This window comes from Helobdella robusta (genome assembly GCF_000326865.2).
Source record: "Helobdella robusta unplaced genomic scaffold HELROscaffold_5, whole genome shotgun sequence".
Lineage (NCBI taxonomy): Eukaryota > Metazoa > Annelida > Clitellata > Rhynchobdellida > Glossiphoniidae > Helobdella > Helobdella robusta.
In genome coordinates this window covers 1,043,924-1,060,863 of record NW_008705254.1, presented here as the reverse complement: position 1 = coordinate 1,060,863, position 16,940 = coordinate 1,043,924, and the positions used below count along the sequence as shown (strand labels likewise).

The following is a 16,940-nucleotide window of genomic DNA, read 5'->3' as shown; positions in this document are numbered from 1 at the left end:
AATAATTACGATGAGATATAGATAAACATGTTTTGCAATGATGATGATGATGATGATTGGGGAGAGAGTATAATGATGGTGGGAGAGAAAGGATAATGGTGATGAAAGAGAGATGATGGTGGTGGTGAGAGAGATGATGATGATGATGGTAGGAGGGGTTAATGTGATGTTGGTGATGGTTAAGAAGATGGAGATGATGATTGTGATGAAGACGATGATGTCGAGGGTTAAAGTCATGATGATGTCGTAATCATTGCTGATAATGATGGTGATTAAGATAATGATAGTAGTGATGACGACGACGATGCTGATGATGAGCTAGCTAGCATGTGTTGAGTGATTAAATTTCGAAACATTCCTTTCTAGGAAAGTTAAATTCCATAGATTTTTTTCTTTCTTTCTTTCTTTCATTCTTTTACTTATTCATTCTTTCATTCATTTATTCAGCCCTTAGTTTCTACATTTGTTCATTCGTTCATCTTTCGTTCGTTCATTCGTTTAATCTTACGGTTTTCCTCTTGTCCACTCATTCATTCATTCATTCATTCATTCATTCATTCATTCATTCATTCATTCATTCACACAATTTGTTCGTCTGTTTATTATTTTTTTTATGGTTATTATGACGTCATCGTCGTCACCACCATGGCTACCAATTATTTTTATTTTATTACCTTCATTTGAATCAGCGCAACGACCTACTAACCTTTTCCTATCTAAATTAATGATGATGATGATGATGACGATGATGATTAAGATGATGATGATAATGATTAAAAGGATCACATTTGTAAGAAATTTGTTTGAAAAGACGACGATGATGATGATGATGATGATAACAAATACGATGACGATCCGAAAGATGATGATGATGATGATTCAAATGATGATGATGATGATTCAAATAATGATGATGATGATTCAAATAATGATGATGATGATGATGATGATTCAAATAATGATGATGATGATTCAAAAGATGATGATAATGATCGTAACAGCCAGCAACCATCATTCATATTGGTAGACAAGCCACTGATAAACTATGTAAAGCGTATTTAACATGAGTCATACCTGGAAGAAGGTACATCTTAGTACCAATAAATTATAATAATAATAATTATAATAATTAAATAATAATAATAATGGTATTATTATTAATGATGCTATTGTTTGTAATTTACTTTAAATTGTTTCCGAAATTTCCTATTGGAAGTGATCTAAACTCAATTATATATATAAATTCTTCATCATAATATAAATTTATTCGTCATTATTATTATTATTATTATTTCTATTGTTAAACTCTGTCATCACTATAATCATCATCATCATTGTACCATCATAATCAACACCCTTATTATTATTATTATTATTATTATTATTATTATCATCATCAAATCGTCGTCATCATCGTAGCGATAACATTCACACACACACACACGCACAAGTTCATTCGTATGTATTCAGTCTTATATATATATATATATATATATATATATATATATATATATACATATATAGATATATATACAATATATACACGTGTGTGTGTTTGTGTGTGTTTGTGGATGTGTATATATTTCGTATTTAGGTATAAATACCAGAAGTTTAGCTGCAAACACTTCTAAGGAAACCTCAATAACAACAACAACAGCAACAACAACTACTGCTACTAAATACTAATAGGAATTTTAATAATATAATAAATTTGAATTTCATAGATCCTGAGATATTCTTGGTGATTTATATGATAGAGGTTGGAAGTTTTTCAGATCTAGCTGTCCTCAGATGTTTATAATAGATCTATTTTAAATTTAGTTTGAATAATTTTAAACGATTAAAAAACCCTTCAAGTTAGCATTTTATTATCTTTCTTATTAAAATGGAAGTTAATTAGTTAGTTTGTAGTTATGAAAATTATCTATTTAATAAACACTCAATCATTTTATTTTGATATTTATATTTGAAAATTTATATTCATTAAACGAAATAAGGTCTATTCTGGAGAAGAAGATTTCATAACAGGAACAAAATTTAAATAAAAATAACGACAACTTTGAAAAAGTCTAAAAAGAATCACAAAAAAATGAGAGTTTATAACTACGCGAACACTTTAAACAGCAGCAGCAACAACAACAGTAACAACAACAGTAATGTTAATAATAATATCAACAACACTAACTACGACAATAGTTGCCAGACTGGTCCAATGGTTTCATCGCGCTTCCTTGCCAAGAATGACGTCACCGACATCAACAACTATGACAACAACAGCCGTGACGTCACTAGCAACAACTACAACAACAGCAGAAACTACAGAAAAAATCGAAACTGTTTTGTTTACAACATGACCAATAGCGGAAGCAACAATGAAAATGACTCCATAGACATCCTCAACAACAACAATGACGTAACCAACACCACCAACGACAACGACAATAATGACCTCACCACCAACAACAACGACGCAAGCAATCTAGACTACCTTTATGAGAAGGCCCAAGGAATGTCGCAGAATGCTGAAACCGTATGCAGTAATTACTTGAATTTGTACAACAAAAACAACAACAGCCACGACAACAACAACAATGTCAGCAATGACGTCATTGACATTAACCAAGACAACGACAACAACAATAGAAGCAACAACAACAGATGTAACAACAACAACGACGTCGAGACTATCAATAAAGACGCTCAAGAAATCTCGAAAGTTGTTATGGAAAAACTTTTTAAAGCCGCACAAACGTTAAATGCTTGCAACGACGTTACCAAAAACAACAACATCATTGTCAACAATGACATCAACAACAACAGTAACAGCAACAGCAATAACATCAGCAACAACAAGAACAACTTTAACAGCACAAAAGCCCCGTTTAACAAATGCAAATTTGTCTATAAGGACAACAAAGACGACGTCAACAGCGCTAAAAACAACAACAACTACATCACTAACAACAACAACAACATTAGCAACAACAACAAACCTCCGCAACAACAACAACAACAGATCACAACCCGCAAATGGCCGTATTCTCCACAAATTATTCCGCCAGCCAAGCCCCTGGTTACCGCGAAGCACCCAGGGTAAATAATAATAATAAATTTTAATTATTATTATTTATTATTGTTGTTGTTGTTAATATAATTGTCGCATTATCACCAATAGAGCCCGGAGTCGTGCCATACCGGATTATTTGAATTTCAGGAAATTTTCCGTTCCTTCCATCCCATACGGTTGGCATATTTATTGTTAATAATTATAATCATAATTTTTACGATAATTATAGTTAAAATTATAATGATAATTATTCATAATTTCTACGATAATTATAGTTAAAATTATAACGATAATTATTAACTGTTATCATTTTGCCCAATTTTAAGAGACAAAGGTGAGTTTAGAGGAAAGAGCTGTAGACGACCAGGCTGGCAAGAAAGAGCTGGAAGACGCAGCTAACACAGCTAATAGCGGTAGCTGTGGTCGAGCTAATGGTAGCTATTACAGCAACAACAATAGCAACAATACTACCAACTGTACCAGCAAAAATACTACTGGCTATAGCTACAACAACAGTGTTGATGATGGTAATCAAAATAGCTGTAGCCGAGATAATGGCTACAGCGGAAATTGTAGCCGTGATGGTGACATTCATGAAAACGCTGATAGATCAGTGAAAATAGATACTTCATCCCAAAGACATGTCTTGAGAGAGGGTGAGTGTAAAATGGTGAGAGAGAGAGAGAGAGAGAGAGAGAGAAAGAGAGAGAGAGAGAGAAAGAAAAAGAAAAAGAGAGAATGAATGATTTCTTTTAACTATCATCAACATCGTTCATCAATATCAATCAACGTATCAATCTTTATCATTATCAATACCAGGTGAGGAACTCAGCCTATGTAGCCGAAAGTCGATTAGATACACCGGAAAGACAAATCCTTCGAAAGTCTTCCGCCTACTTCAATACGCTACAGGAAGCCTGGACGACATTTTGGGTCAGTTTATTTATAATTAATTAAAATTAATATAACAATATTTTTTATAATAAATTATAATTAATTATAAAAAATAATAATATTTTTAACTGTCCTTTGCTGTTTAAGCCTAATGACGCCACAAAGATGTTATAAATGAGTAGTTATCTGATTTTTTTTCTTGCTCTAAGTGTCATTGCCACCATCATAGTCATTTTTCATCAACATAATTTTAATTATCTGATCATCAATTTCACATTATTATAATTATTATGTTATAATTAATTATAATTTATAAAATATTAATATTTTGTTGTTCTTACTAGATATTCGTCCAAGAGTTAACCGCACTAGAAAACCAAGCGATGATGAAGATGAAGATGATGCTGGTAGTAATGATAAAACTGGCACTGGTGATAGTAGTGGTAGTAAACAAGAAGCCGAGGAAGCTACTACAGCCGATTCTACTGATCAAGGATTAGATGTATGAGATGTTAAAATTTTGATAAGCAAATGAATGCTTTTCGGTGTTATATTGCATATTTTATTGATAAGTGTTTTGTAATTTATGGCTATTTCTTTCAAAATTAAAAAAATATGTTGAAATTTTTTATAAAATCTCTTATTTAGACAACATTTAAATGATATATTTGATCATATTATTTAAAAATTCATCTTTACATCAAATTTTTCAGTGAAAATTTTAAAAAAATTTCAAAATTTGTGGCATTTTTGTCAAATCGAAATCCGCTGCTAAATATCGGTTATGTTATTAACATTTTATTGATACAATATTCTTCAAATTTAAGTGGTTGGTTATTTGGTTTGAAAGTTAGGTATTCGGATAGATATCTTGATAGATAAGTAGGTAGATAGATATACAAATTGATGGATAGATAGATGGATAAATGAATGAACAGATGGGCGGATAAATGGATGGATGAATGAATGGATGGATGGATGAATGAATGGATGGATTGATGGATGGATAGATAGATAAATAGATAGATAAATAGAAAATAGATAGTTGGATAAATAAATAATAATAAGTATATACGTTTGTATGTATGCTTATGTGTGTTGATGTATGAGCATGTATTGGTTATTTAGTATGTTAGCATATGCCTGAAAACTGAAAAAAAACACATCCCGGTTCAGTAAAAGTTTACTTTTAAATGTAAACACACGTTTTTTCAAAGTTGCCTCAGAAATCCTTGCCGATCTTACTAATTTGACTAAATAATTTTAAACAATTTTGTCGAAAAGTTACTTCAAATTCATTTCTTTCATATAAAAAATGTTGACCCGAAAGATATTCAGCAATTATAATAGCCGGTATTTTTGCAAAAAAGGTTAGTGACATTTTAAAATTTAAATTTTAAAAATTTTATGAAATTGTTATTTATATTTTACAGAATTTATTAATTGAATAATTGAATGAATTTATTTTATGTTTATTTAGTTAGAGCCTAATTTAGTTAGGTTAGGTTAGTAGTAGTTTGTAAAAATATTAAAGTTAGTAAGTTTGTTTTTGTTAGTTATTACTTTTTTAACTTTATTTATTTTTTGTATTTATACTTACTTATAATTATTTGGACAAAAGTATGTTATTTCTGTTTCTATGAGTATGACCTAATCACTAGTTTAAAGTCACATCACATACAATGGGTATGACTCACTTAGACTTCTTTGACTTAGTTAGAGAAAGGTTTTTTAATTTGTAATATTCATCACTTTAGCTTAGATTACTTTTAGATGAACTACCAAAAATAACTTATTTTGCTATTTTTTCTGATTTTTAATAAATTTGAAAAAAACTGATCTAGTGCTAAACATTGAGAAGAGGTACATCACAAATGAAAGCGTCACTAAGAAGAGGAATGAACTGTTCGAACAGGAAAAGTCCAGACAGCTTAACCTCATCAAAAGAGTGGAAAAAATTGAGGTGGGGAATGATTTTTATTTGGAACTTCATTTCACTTTTCATATTGTAATTTTTAATTTCTTGTAACTTCAGTTTACTTTTAAATTGTGTCTCTTCTTTCCTTTATTTATTTACTTATTATTCTGTCCTAGGTGCATTACAAAGGAGCCCCAGAGGATTGCACTTTAATTATGAATAAAGACCTGTCCACACCATTCAACTGTGCTATGCGTTAGCATAAATTATAATTAATTTGCATATATTAACATTCTTATGCATGAATATTAATAAAGGAATGATGAATGAGTTAATGAATGAAATCAGCGTATGAATCTAACTAATGATTGGATGAATGACTGAATGTTTGAATGAATGATTGAATAATAAAGTGAATAAGATACTAAAAAAGCAACACACACACACATACACACACACAAAGACAGACAAACACACACAAACAAACAAAGACAAACAAACACACACACAGATATGAAAGAATTCCTAATGATAAGATCAGTAGTGGCCTTAGTGAATGGAAAACCTTGGGACATGCACAGGCCATTACTTGAAGATTGCACACTGGAGTTAAAACACTTTAAAGATGATGATCCAAACATCTGTAATGAGGTTTCTATGCTTTGTATTGTATATTTGTTTTTATTATATAGTTTTTCTATGTTTGTATTGTTCTGTGTGCTTGTATTTACGTGATGTGTATGTTTAGAATGTGTTTGTTTGCTTGTTTGTTTGTATGCTTTGCATGTATACTTGTTTGTTTGGTTGTATGGTTGTATGGTTCTACATCATCATCAACAACGACATTATCATCATCATCATCAAATACAACATCAAATCATCAACAACCCATACACACACCACACACATACCACACATACACACACACACACAACACATACGCACACACAGGCATATTGGAGGACTTGTTCATTTGTTCTTGGTTATATCTTGGAAAGAGCCTTTAAAAGTGATTACTACATAGAATTATGCAGTTTCCCTAAACCTGAATGTAAGTAATTATACTTCTTTTTTACTAGAAGGTTGATTAATGTACAAGATTACCTAGTAAAATTAATTAGGTAATCTTAATAATTAATAATTAGGTAATTAATTATTAATTAATTGATAATTATTTATTAATTTAATTTGATATTAGGCAATGTTTTGTTTGAAATAAAATAAAATTATTAAAAACAAATAGTAATAGAACATAAAAGCTGTGAGAATGGCATGGCTTCTATTTATAATCTTTCGAGAATGGATGTACTTACGTAGGTTTCTATGAGATAGTCTTAATTTTAGATTTACTTTCGTATATTTAATGGTTTGTTTGGTTTTTTATTTTTCTTTTCCACAAATTTTTTTAAAAAATTTTCTCCCACAAAAGTTAACTCTGGCTCATTTGTCTATGACGTCCAGCTGAACCTTGATCCAGAAAGTATTAAAAGGGTTGATGATTTTTGTTATTCTTATTAATATTTATATTATTATCATTGTTGTTGTTATTATTATTATTTATATTATTACTAGTATCACAATCATAACTGACAGTTGGAGTTGAGCTGCTTCAGTAGGATCGGCGGTCGGCTGCATTTTGAGGATAACAAGTTTGAGAGGATAGAAGTCGATGTTGGACTGGCTGAGAAGATGTTTGAGGATAACAAGTTGGTTGGTTGGTTGGCTGGCTGGCTGTTCGGTTGACTGGCTGGCTGGTCGGTTGGTTGGTTGGCTGGCTGGCTGGGTCGGTTGGCTGGCTGGTTGGTTGATCGATCGATCGATTGATTGATCGTTTGATTGATTGATTGATTGATTGAAATATTTTGTTTATTTTTGTCATCTACCCAGATACAAGGTTGCCCAGCTACCAAGCATTGCCAGCCAATCAAAATGTGGCTCCAAGGTACGCTCTTTTTTGATTGGTTGATCGTTTATTTAAATTTTAAGTTATTTTATCATTGTCCAGCAAGTAAATTAAAATTTTAAATTGGCCAATTATGACTCAGCTTTTCAATGAACCAATCATCTTTTAGTATTTAAATTTAAATGAGCTAATCATCATTTAGAATTTGAACTTTAGTGAACCAATCACACACCTTAGCAATTAAATTTAAATTAACTAATCAAAGTTTATCAATCATTTATAAACCGTTCAAATGGACCAATCAAAATTCGGAATTTAAATTTAAATGGTCCAATCAGGTTACGTTATACAGGATGAAGGATCACGTTGACATGACTAAAGGACCACTCATAACAAACTCAAATCTCATTGGTCGATATTCCGTTGTGGCTGTTAGTTAATTGGTTGATTATAAAAAAAGAATATAAGAGTGAATGACGGAATGTATGAATAAATGAGTAATAAACGAATGATAGAATGTCTGATTTGACTGGCTATGGCTGTCTGGAAAAATGAATAATTTCTTAAATTTCATTCAAATTGAATGAATGAATGAGTGAACGAACGGACGAACGAATGAAAAAGAGAATGAATAAACGAACGAATGAAGGAAGCACAAGTACAAACACACCTCACAGGTACACTGCATTGATAGTCCGGATTATGGAAAGCTCTCAAGGGTCCAGGGAGTTTCCATACCCTGCCATCTACCCGTAAGTCACGATGATGGTTTGATGATAATTATTATAAAAAAAATAATAAATGTTTTTTTTTTATAAAATATCCAAGGTTCACTTTTGGACGTATGACATTCTGTGCCAAAGAGCTGCCAAAATTGTTAGCTATACACACACACACACACATACATTCATACATGCATACATTCATACATGCATACATACATATATAAATACATACATACATTCATACATACATACATACATACATACAGAATACGTGTGCTCCAATACCGACGTTAAAAGCAGTGAAAAAAATACCCGACGGTGAAGCTGATTATGACAGTAAAGTTAAAATCAAATCGGAATGAATGATCGATTGAACGATTGATTAATTAATTCATTTATTCGTTATTTTTATTAATTTATCCATTTGTTCAATCATTTCTTCCATTCATTCACTTGTTCGTTCAGTCGTTCATTCGTTTTTTATTATTTTTTCAACTTTTGATGAAAAGAATTCATTGAACGCCTGATAGAAGATAATAATTTTTATTTGTTCGTTTTCGTCATTCATTAATTCATTAATTCATTCATCCATCCATTTACTCATTCATTCATTCACTCATTCTTTCATTCATTCATCGTTTTGTTTCTTATATTCATATACTGTTCATGAATAAAATATTGGATGTTAAAAATTAATATCAAAAAAATTAACGAAAAATAAAAACACAAGAAATATCTAAACGTACCTACGCAGACACAAACGTACATACATTCAAACACACACATACGTACATGCACACACACACACACATACATAGGCACGTACGTTTGTATGTATGTGTATATGTATGTTTGCATGTATGTGTGTTTGTATGTATGTGGAGGTTGGATTGTTTGTTGACCTCTCATGTCGCTACAATTATCCACTCTTAATGAACTTGAAGGATGATAAATGGATGGATGGATGATGAGATGAACAGAGGAAAAGATGAACGAATGAATGGATGGACAGATGAACGAATGAATGGATGGAAAGATGAACGAATGAATGTACGAGTGAGTACAATCAATTAGTTTATAAAGCGCTATTAACGCAATGTTCAACAGCGCTCCTCTATGAATTTTTTTCAAACAGATGGGTCTTGAGATCCGCTCTGAACTTCGTAAGTGATGGAGAAATAGTCAGAGAAGTAGGTAGAGGGATTCAGAGAAAAGGACCAGAAAGTAAGTAACAAGATTAAGGAAGTAACAAGAAGGAGAAGAGTGGGATCGTCAAGAAAAGGCGAAAGTTTTTTTATTCTACGTAGATGAAAGTAAGAACTTTTAGCAACACTATTAATCTGAGAAGAAAGAGACATACTAGAATCAAAGATAAAGTCTAGACTACGAAACTTGTGAGAAACCTCAAGAGTTTTAGAGTCAGGTAAGATAATAAGAGGAATAGTAATAGAGTGTTTAGATTCATTAAAACAAATTAATTCAAATTTAGAAGGATTAAGTTTAAGACACATAGACTCAGACCAAACGATAATTGAAGAAAGACATAGAGATAGATTATAAGGAACACTATTAAGATTGGATGGAGAATCCCACGCAAGTAAAAAAAAACCGACCTTGACATTTAAAAAAAATTTAATTTCTTTGCGGCTTAGAGGATAATGATTGTGACCTAACTGAGGAACATCAGAAGAAAATTTCTTTTAAAATTATAATTACGATTTTTTTTTACTATGTTGAAGTTATCGAGTTACTTTTAGACAAGAGCAGCTTCGAAAAAATGTTTACAGAGTTTATTCATATTTAAATATATAGGATTTATTCCTATTATCGTATTAAAAGGTGTGGTCTTCACTCATAAGTAACAATGATAACTATTAACTCAATTGTAAATACCCAACATAAAACATGTTGACGATCCTACCAACCAACCAGCCAGCCAGAAAGTTTCGCTGGCTTTGTTGACGCCAATTCAGCTTGGTTAGTACTGTCGTTAAGTGAGTTAAGTAATAGTATAGTACGTGTATAAACTTCTTACCGGAGTTAATGATTGTATGATGAGGATGTTTGGTTGAAAAGAGTAGAAGAGTAGCAGGTGTGAGAACGTTGAAATCCGATTAGGGATTTCTAGCTCACTAACCTCTTCCTCATCATCGTCAGAATGATATTAAGAAGAACAAATATTGACAATAACGCACATACATACATACATGCACACATACATACATACATACAAACAACAAACAAACATATACACATTCATACACACAGACACACACTCACACACATACATACTTAAACGCACTTATTTATAATTGCAACAAAAATAGTTACTGAATGGCACGCACGCATAATCTAATTGCCCAAAAATGATCATTCAGTCGTTATGCCTACTATTCATACACACACACTCACACACACATATACATACACACACAAACACACACACACATATATAAACATTTACTTTTTATTATATATATATATATATATATACACATAATTATATCTGCGTGTTATACATGACATAGTATTTATAGTATATATGGTATATACATATGCACACAACATATATAAATACATACATATACGAATATCTATTTGTAGTATATACACATATACATATACACATATACAGATGGCATGTATGTATGTTTATGTATTTAGGTACATATGTTTATATGATGAACGTTAAACGTATCTTTTATTCATTCATTGCTGATGTTTCGGCTGTTGCTAGTGAGGTAAAACTATTTTAAAATTTTACTACTGCTGCTACTACTACTATTACTACTACTACTACTACTACTACTACTACTACTACTACTACTGCTGCTGCTGCTGCTTCTACGGCTACTACTACTACTACCGTTTTTACTACCAGTGATGTTCTTACTACTTTTAAACAGTAATAGTAACCGTTGATGTTGTTATTAACGTTTTTTCGTTGGGTTTTTTGGGATCGTTAATTATAAGTTATAATAATAATAATAATAATATTCACAATAGAAACAACAACAACAACAACAACAGCAATAATAATAATTATAATAATATTATAAAAATAATAATTATAATAATGCCGAAAGCTTACTGAACGTTCAATCCATCTATCTATAAAAGACAAACGCATGCACGGTGAGAAATTACGTTATGAATGAATGAATTAATTGATGGATGGATGGATGGATAAACAAATGAATGAATATATGAATGGGTGAATGAATGAACGAATGAATGGGCGGATGAATGAATGGATGAATGGACAATCGACAGACTGGCCGAATTGTTAGAAAGATAGATGGATATATTATTGGATGCTTGGATATGTGAGTGAATAAATGAACGAATGAATGGAAAAACAAACAAAAATGAAAAATGAATGAATGGTTTGATGTATCACTTTCGTAATAGCTCTCCGTCTGTTGGCGATACAATATATTTGTACAAATTTATGTGTGTATGTATGTGTGCATGTATGTATGTATGTATGTGTGATTGTTTGGGTTATGTGTACTGTACGTTATGTGTGTGTTGTGTCTGTGTGGTGTGCTTGTGATTGTGTATGTGTGTGTGAAAGAGAGAGAGAGAGAAAGAAAGAAAGTTGAAACGCTCTGAATCTAAATGAGAAAATGAATAATGAATTCTCGAGGAATGTTCATGGAATGGCGAAATGATGGATGGATGGATGGATGTATGGGTGGATAAATGAAAAAAGGAATGAAGGTAATAATGATTGAATGATGGACTGAAAAAAAAGAAATGAATGAACGAATAAAATGTGATCGAATAGACAGATAAACAGACAGCAAGATAAAATGATGAGTGGTTAGGTAATGAATGAATGAATGAATGAATGAATGAATGAATGAATGAATGAATGAACGAATGAATGAATGAACGAATGAACGAATGAACGAATGAATGAATGAATGAATGAATGAATGAATGAATGAATGAGTGAGTGAGTGAATGAATGAATGAATGAACGAATGAATGAATGAATGAATGAATGAATGAATGAATGATATCTGCTTGGATGAACAGATGGTAGCAATAGTGGATGCAGAAATCTATAGTGGTTAGATAAACTCATTGCATATGTTAAGACATTTTTATTTCCAGATAAAAATTGTAACGTTTTAAACCACAACACCAGTTTTAAACCACAACACCACTACCAGCAGCATCATCATCATCATAATCAACAACAACATCATCACCATCATCATAATCAACAACAACATCATCACCATCATCATAATCAACAACAACATCATCAACAACAACAATAACTTTATCAACAACAACAACGTCAACAACAACACAATCATCATCACCACCACACATCACCATTTTATTAGAGCATTGCAACAACAATAGCAACAACTCATGAAGATGCATTAGCTTATTAGGTCTAACTTTTATTTTCATCACTCCTCTTTTTAAACCGTCATCATCATCGTCGTCGTCTTTATCATCATCATAATCTATTCACTTATCGTCATCATCATCGTCTCCGTCGTAATCATTATCAGGATAGGCAAAACACAAAACAATTTTTCTAAAGCCAAATCCAACTGCCTAATAAAAGTCAATTAAGGAAAAGAACTTTGAAAAAGGTTTTTGAGTCATTTTGTAATTTAATTTTTTGATGTATGTATGTATGTATGTATGTATGTATGTATGTATGTATGTATGTATGCATGCATGTATGTATGTATGTATGTATGTATGTATGTATGTATGTATGTATGTATGCATGCATGTATGTATGCATGTATGTATGTATGTATGTATGTTAAAACCAAAACATGATGAGTGACACTGTATGTATGTATGTATGTATGTATGTATGTATGTATGTATGTATGTATGTATGTATGTATGTATGTATGTATGTATGTATGTATGCATGCATGCATGCATGCATGTATGTATGTATGTATGTATGTATGTATGTATGTATGTATGTTAAAACCAAAACATGATGAGTGACACTGTATGTATGTATGTATGTATGTATGTATGTATGCATGCATGTATGTATGCATGTATGTATGTATGTATGTATGTATGTATGTATGTATGTATGTATGTATGCATGCATGTATGTATGTATGTTAAAACCAAAACATGATGAGTGACACTGTATGTATGTATGTATGTATGTATGTATGTATGTATGTATGTATGTATGTATGTATGTATGTATGTATGTATGTATGTATGCATGCATGCATGCATGCATGTATGTATGTATGTATGTATGTATGTATGTATGTATGTATGCAACAAACATGCAAAGAAACATACATTTTTTATTCAGCGACTTTGATGTTAATTTCATTTGGCGCTTCGCTTTCTGGCTTCTAAAAGAAGGAGAGAACATTTTTTGATCATTTGTTATAAGAAAGCGAAAGAGAGAGAAAGAGATAAATAGAGAGAGGGAAAAAGAAAAAAAAAGAAAAAAGAGTGAGAAGGGAGAAAGAAAAAGAGAGAGAGAGAGAGAAAGAAAGGGAAAGAGAAAGCTATTTTTAAGATAAAAACCTGTGATGAATAAGTTATTTTGCAGAAATTCTCTTACAGTTTTCCTGTAACTGTTTAAGAGTATTGCTAATAAAATATAACATTTATTTATTGTAATATTCAATATATACACATGTGTGTGCGTGTGTGTGTGTATATGTGTGTGTTCGCGCACGTGTGTGTGTCTAGGAAACTTTTTTAATATTTATAGTTATTTGTTATAACATTTGTATTTTCAGAAAATTACTATTCACGGACGTACAGACATGATTGCACACACATACATACTCAAAAACATACACCGACACACACACACACACACACACCCGTAAATTTTCATAACCCCATTGTTTGCATAGTGCTGTATATTTCTCATGAGAGAAAGAGAGAGTGCGAGAGAGAGGGAGAGAGAGAGAGGGAGGGAGGGAACTGAACTTATTCCATGAAACACTACCAAAACTAATAAACAGTTAATACAAATTGCCTCGTGAAAATATTGAAAAATTACTAAAAAATACTAAGAAAATATCTGAAAAGTACTTCAAATTGATAGAAAAAAAACTAAAAAATACCAAGAAGTAACTAGAAATTTTTAGAAGTAGCAAGAATTATTCAGAAACAAGTCGAAACAGTTGGAAGAAACATTTACACGAAAAACTAATCCAGCTTACTGAAAATTATTAACTCGCGAAATAAAGAAACAAATCGCCAGAATTACTCTGAAAAAAGTCATAAATACTCAAGAATTAATGAGAATTTATCGGAAAACGTCTGAGAAGAAGTTTTCAAAGATTCTAGAAAGAATTTTTACAGAACTTGGGTAAATTATGCCTTCAAAATTTCTTACCAGATTGTAAGAACAATACTTCACAAGTGAATAAATTTCTATTGGGTAAGATTACATAGAAGTAAAACAAAAATACCTCACACATACGCCAGTACAAATGGACGCATATGAACACACACACATAGCAGTTTTTAGCTTCTTCATAAAATGTGCTATACAAATCATCAGATATAGACACAGACACACGCACACAGGCACGCACACACACTCACACACACACACACACAAACAAATTAAAAAGATGAATTCTCAATTGCTTAAATCAATAAACCGTAGTGGTTGTTGTTTTGTCAGGGTTCGCTTTATTATGAAATGGCGGGAAAATGAAAGCAATAAAAAATATACAAAAGCTAGTACTATTATTATTACTACCACTGCAGCTACTACCGCCACTACTGCTACTACTACTACTGCTACTACTGCTACTACTTTTATTACTGTTACTTCTTCTTTAAAACGCAAGAGTTGATCATGACTTTGTCTTTTTTTATTTTTAACTTTTTAATTTCACTGGGTTTTAAAAGAATTTTCACAAAATCCTTGAGTAAATAATGTAGATTGAGTTAAGATTGGATTGTTTACACTCCTGCTACTACTACTACTACTGCAGCTTCTACTACTGCTACTACCACTACTACTACTACGACTACTACTACTACCACTACCACCACCACTACCACTACTACTACTATTACTAATACTACTACTACTACTACTACTACTACTACTGTTACTGCTGCTGCTACTACTACTACTACTACTACTACTACTACTACTACTACTACTACTACTACTACTACTACTACTACTGCTGCTGCTACTACTACTGTGGCTGCTACCGCTACTACGATTACCACATTTATTATTAAAACAAGCATTAACATTGCATAAGCTTATTTATAAAATATGCATTAGACAAGTTAGGTGAGAAAGCTTTCTCATTGTTTTTGATTTGCATGTCTGTTGTTTGTAAAGTTGTATGTTGGTTTTTTTTCATGTATATAGATAGGCATGTATGTGTGTGTATATGTATGTTTGTGGTGTATATACTATGTATGTTTGTTATATATATATGCTATGTGTGTGTGTGTGGTGTGTGTATGTACATGTGTGTGTGGTGTGTGTGTTTTTTTTGCAATTTCGCATGACTCTGACTGTGCTTTTGTAGCGGAATAATTGGATTTTCCAATGTAGATGGAAGGATTTAAGGATGTGTGCAGTTTTTGTCCTACCATATTGAAAGTTAAAAATCGAATCAGTGCAAAGAAAACCCCACATACACGCACACACACACACGCACATACAAACACACACACACACACACATGAACGCATACATATATCTATCTATATTTATCTATCTATATATCCATCTATCTTTTTAAAATTTGTTCATTTAAACGCTTATACAAACACGCTATACAAAGTCTCTAATAGTAATAATATTAATAATAATAACTTATGCAGTCGTTCATTTGTTTGTTCGTTCGTTTGTTCGTTCATTCATCTGTTTGTTTGTTCATTCACACGTACATACATTCCTTTGTTTATCCCCCACGTTCACTAATTCACTCATTCATTCCAAGATGGCCGTCAAAGTAGGCTTAATCCGGATGAAGATAGTGGAATGGAGGATGGATAATTCTGAAAAGGATGAAGCAAGAAGAGGTGGCGATGACCATGACGTCATGTGCATCAGTGTTAGTCTCAAAGAACCGGAGAATAGAAGTGAGTGAGTGAGTGAATGGATGAATGTATGAATAAATGAGTGAGTGAGTGAGTAAGTGAGTGAACGAACGAACGAACGAATGAATGAATGAGTGAATGAATGAATGAATGAGTGAATGAATGAATGAGTGAATGAATGAATGAGTGAATGAATGAATGATTGGATGGACCTTAAATCATTTGAACAATGAGAAAAGTTGATGAATGTATGAAAAAATATACAATGAAAGAAAAAAAAATCAGCAAATGAATCAGTTAAGAAAAAATTATAGAATGAACAAATGAATGAACGAACGAACGAACGAACAAATGAATGAACGCATGATTGAATGA

General features: G+C 31.7%; 2 protein-coding genes across 2 annotated transcripts; both read left to right on the top strand.

Annotated features, from left to right (window-relative positions):
- The first annotated feature begins 1,643 nt into the window (after positions 1-1,643).
- HELRODRAFT_189120 (hypothetical protein) lies at positions 1,644-4,708 on the top strand. Its single transcript, XM_009027121.1, has 6 exons — positions 1,644-1,759; positions 1,991-3,093; positions 3,176-3,243; positions 3,394-3,723; positions 3,887-4,000; positions 4,306-4,708. Exons 2-6 carry the CDS (start codon positions 2,090-2,092, stop codon positions 4,467-4,469), a joined length of 1,680 nt encoding a protein of 559 aa, XP_009025369.1. The 5' UTR covers positions 1,644-1,759; positions 1,991-2,089; the 3' UTR covers positions 4,470-4,708.
- A 568-nt stretch (positions 4,709-5,276) lies between these two features.
- HELRODRAFT_163169 (hypothetical protein) lies at positions 5,277-12,900 on the top strand (the record flags this gene model as incomplete). The annotated part of the gene is made up of 14 exons (XM_009027120.1): positions 5,277-5,331; positions 5,806-5,924; positions 6,056-6,134; positions 6,391-6,530; positions 6,831-6,930; positions 7,309-7,370; positions 7,473-7,544; positions 8,121-8,213; positions 8,460-8,534; positions 8,611-8,658; positions 8,774-8,843; positions 9,615-9,731; positions 10,440-10,484; positions 12,869-12,900. 14 exons carry the CDS (start codon positions 5,277-5,279, stop codon positions 12,898-12,900), a joined length of 1,107 nt encoding a protein of 368 aa, XP_009025368.1.
- Positions 12,901-16,940: the final 4,040 nt, after the last annotated feature.

Coding starts and splice junctions, on each gene's coding strand:
- HELRODRAFT_189120 (XM_009027121.1), top strand. CDS start 2,090: ATGAGAGTTTATAACTACGCGAACACTTTAAACAGCAGCAGCAACAAC. Junction 3,094..3,175: donor GTTACCGCGAAGCACCCAGG/GTAAATAATAAT, acceptor TATCACCAATAG/AGCCCGGAGTCGTGCCATAC. Junction 3,724..3,886: donor AAGACATGTCTTGAGAGAGG/GTGAGTGTAAAA, acceptor TATCAATACCAG/GTGAGGAACTCAGCCTATGT.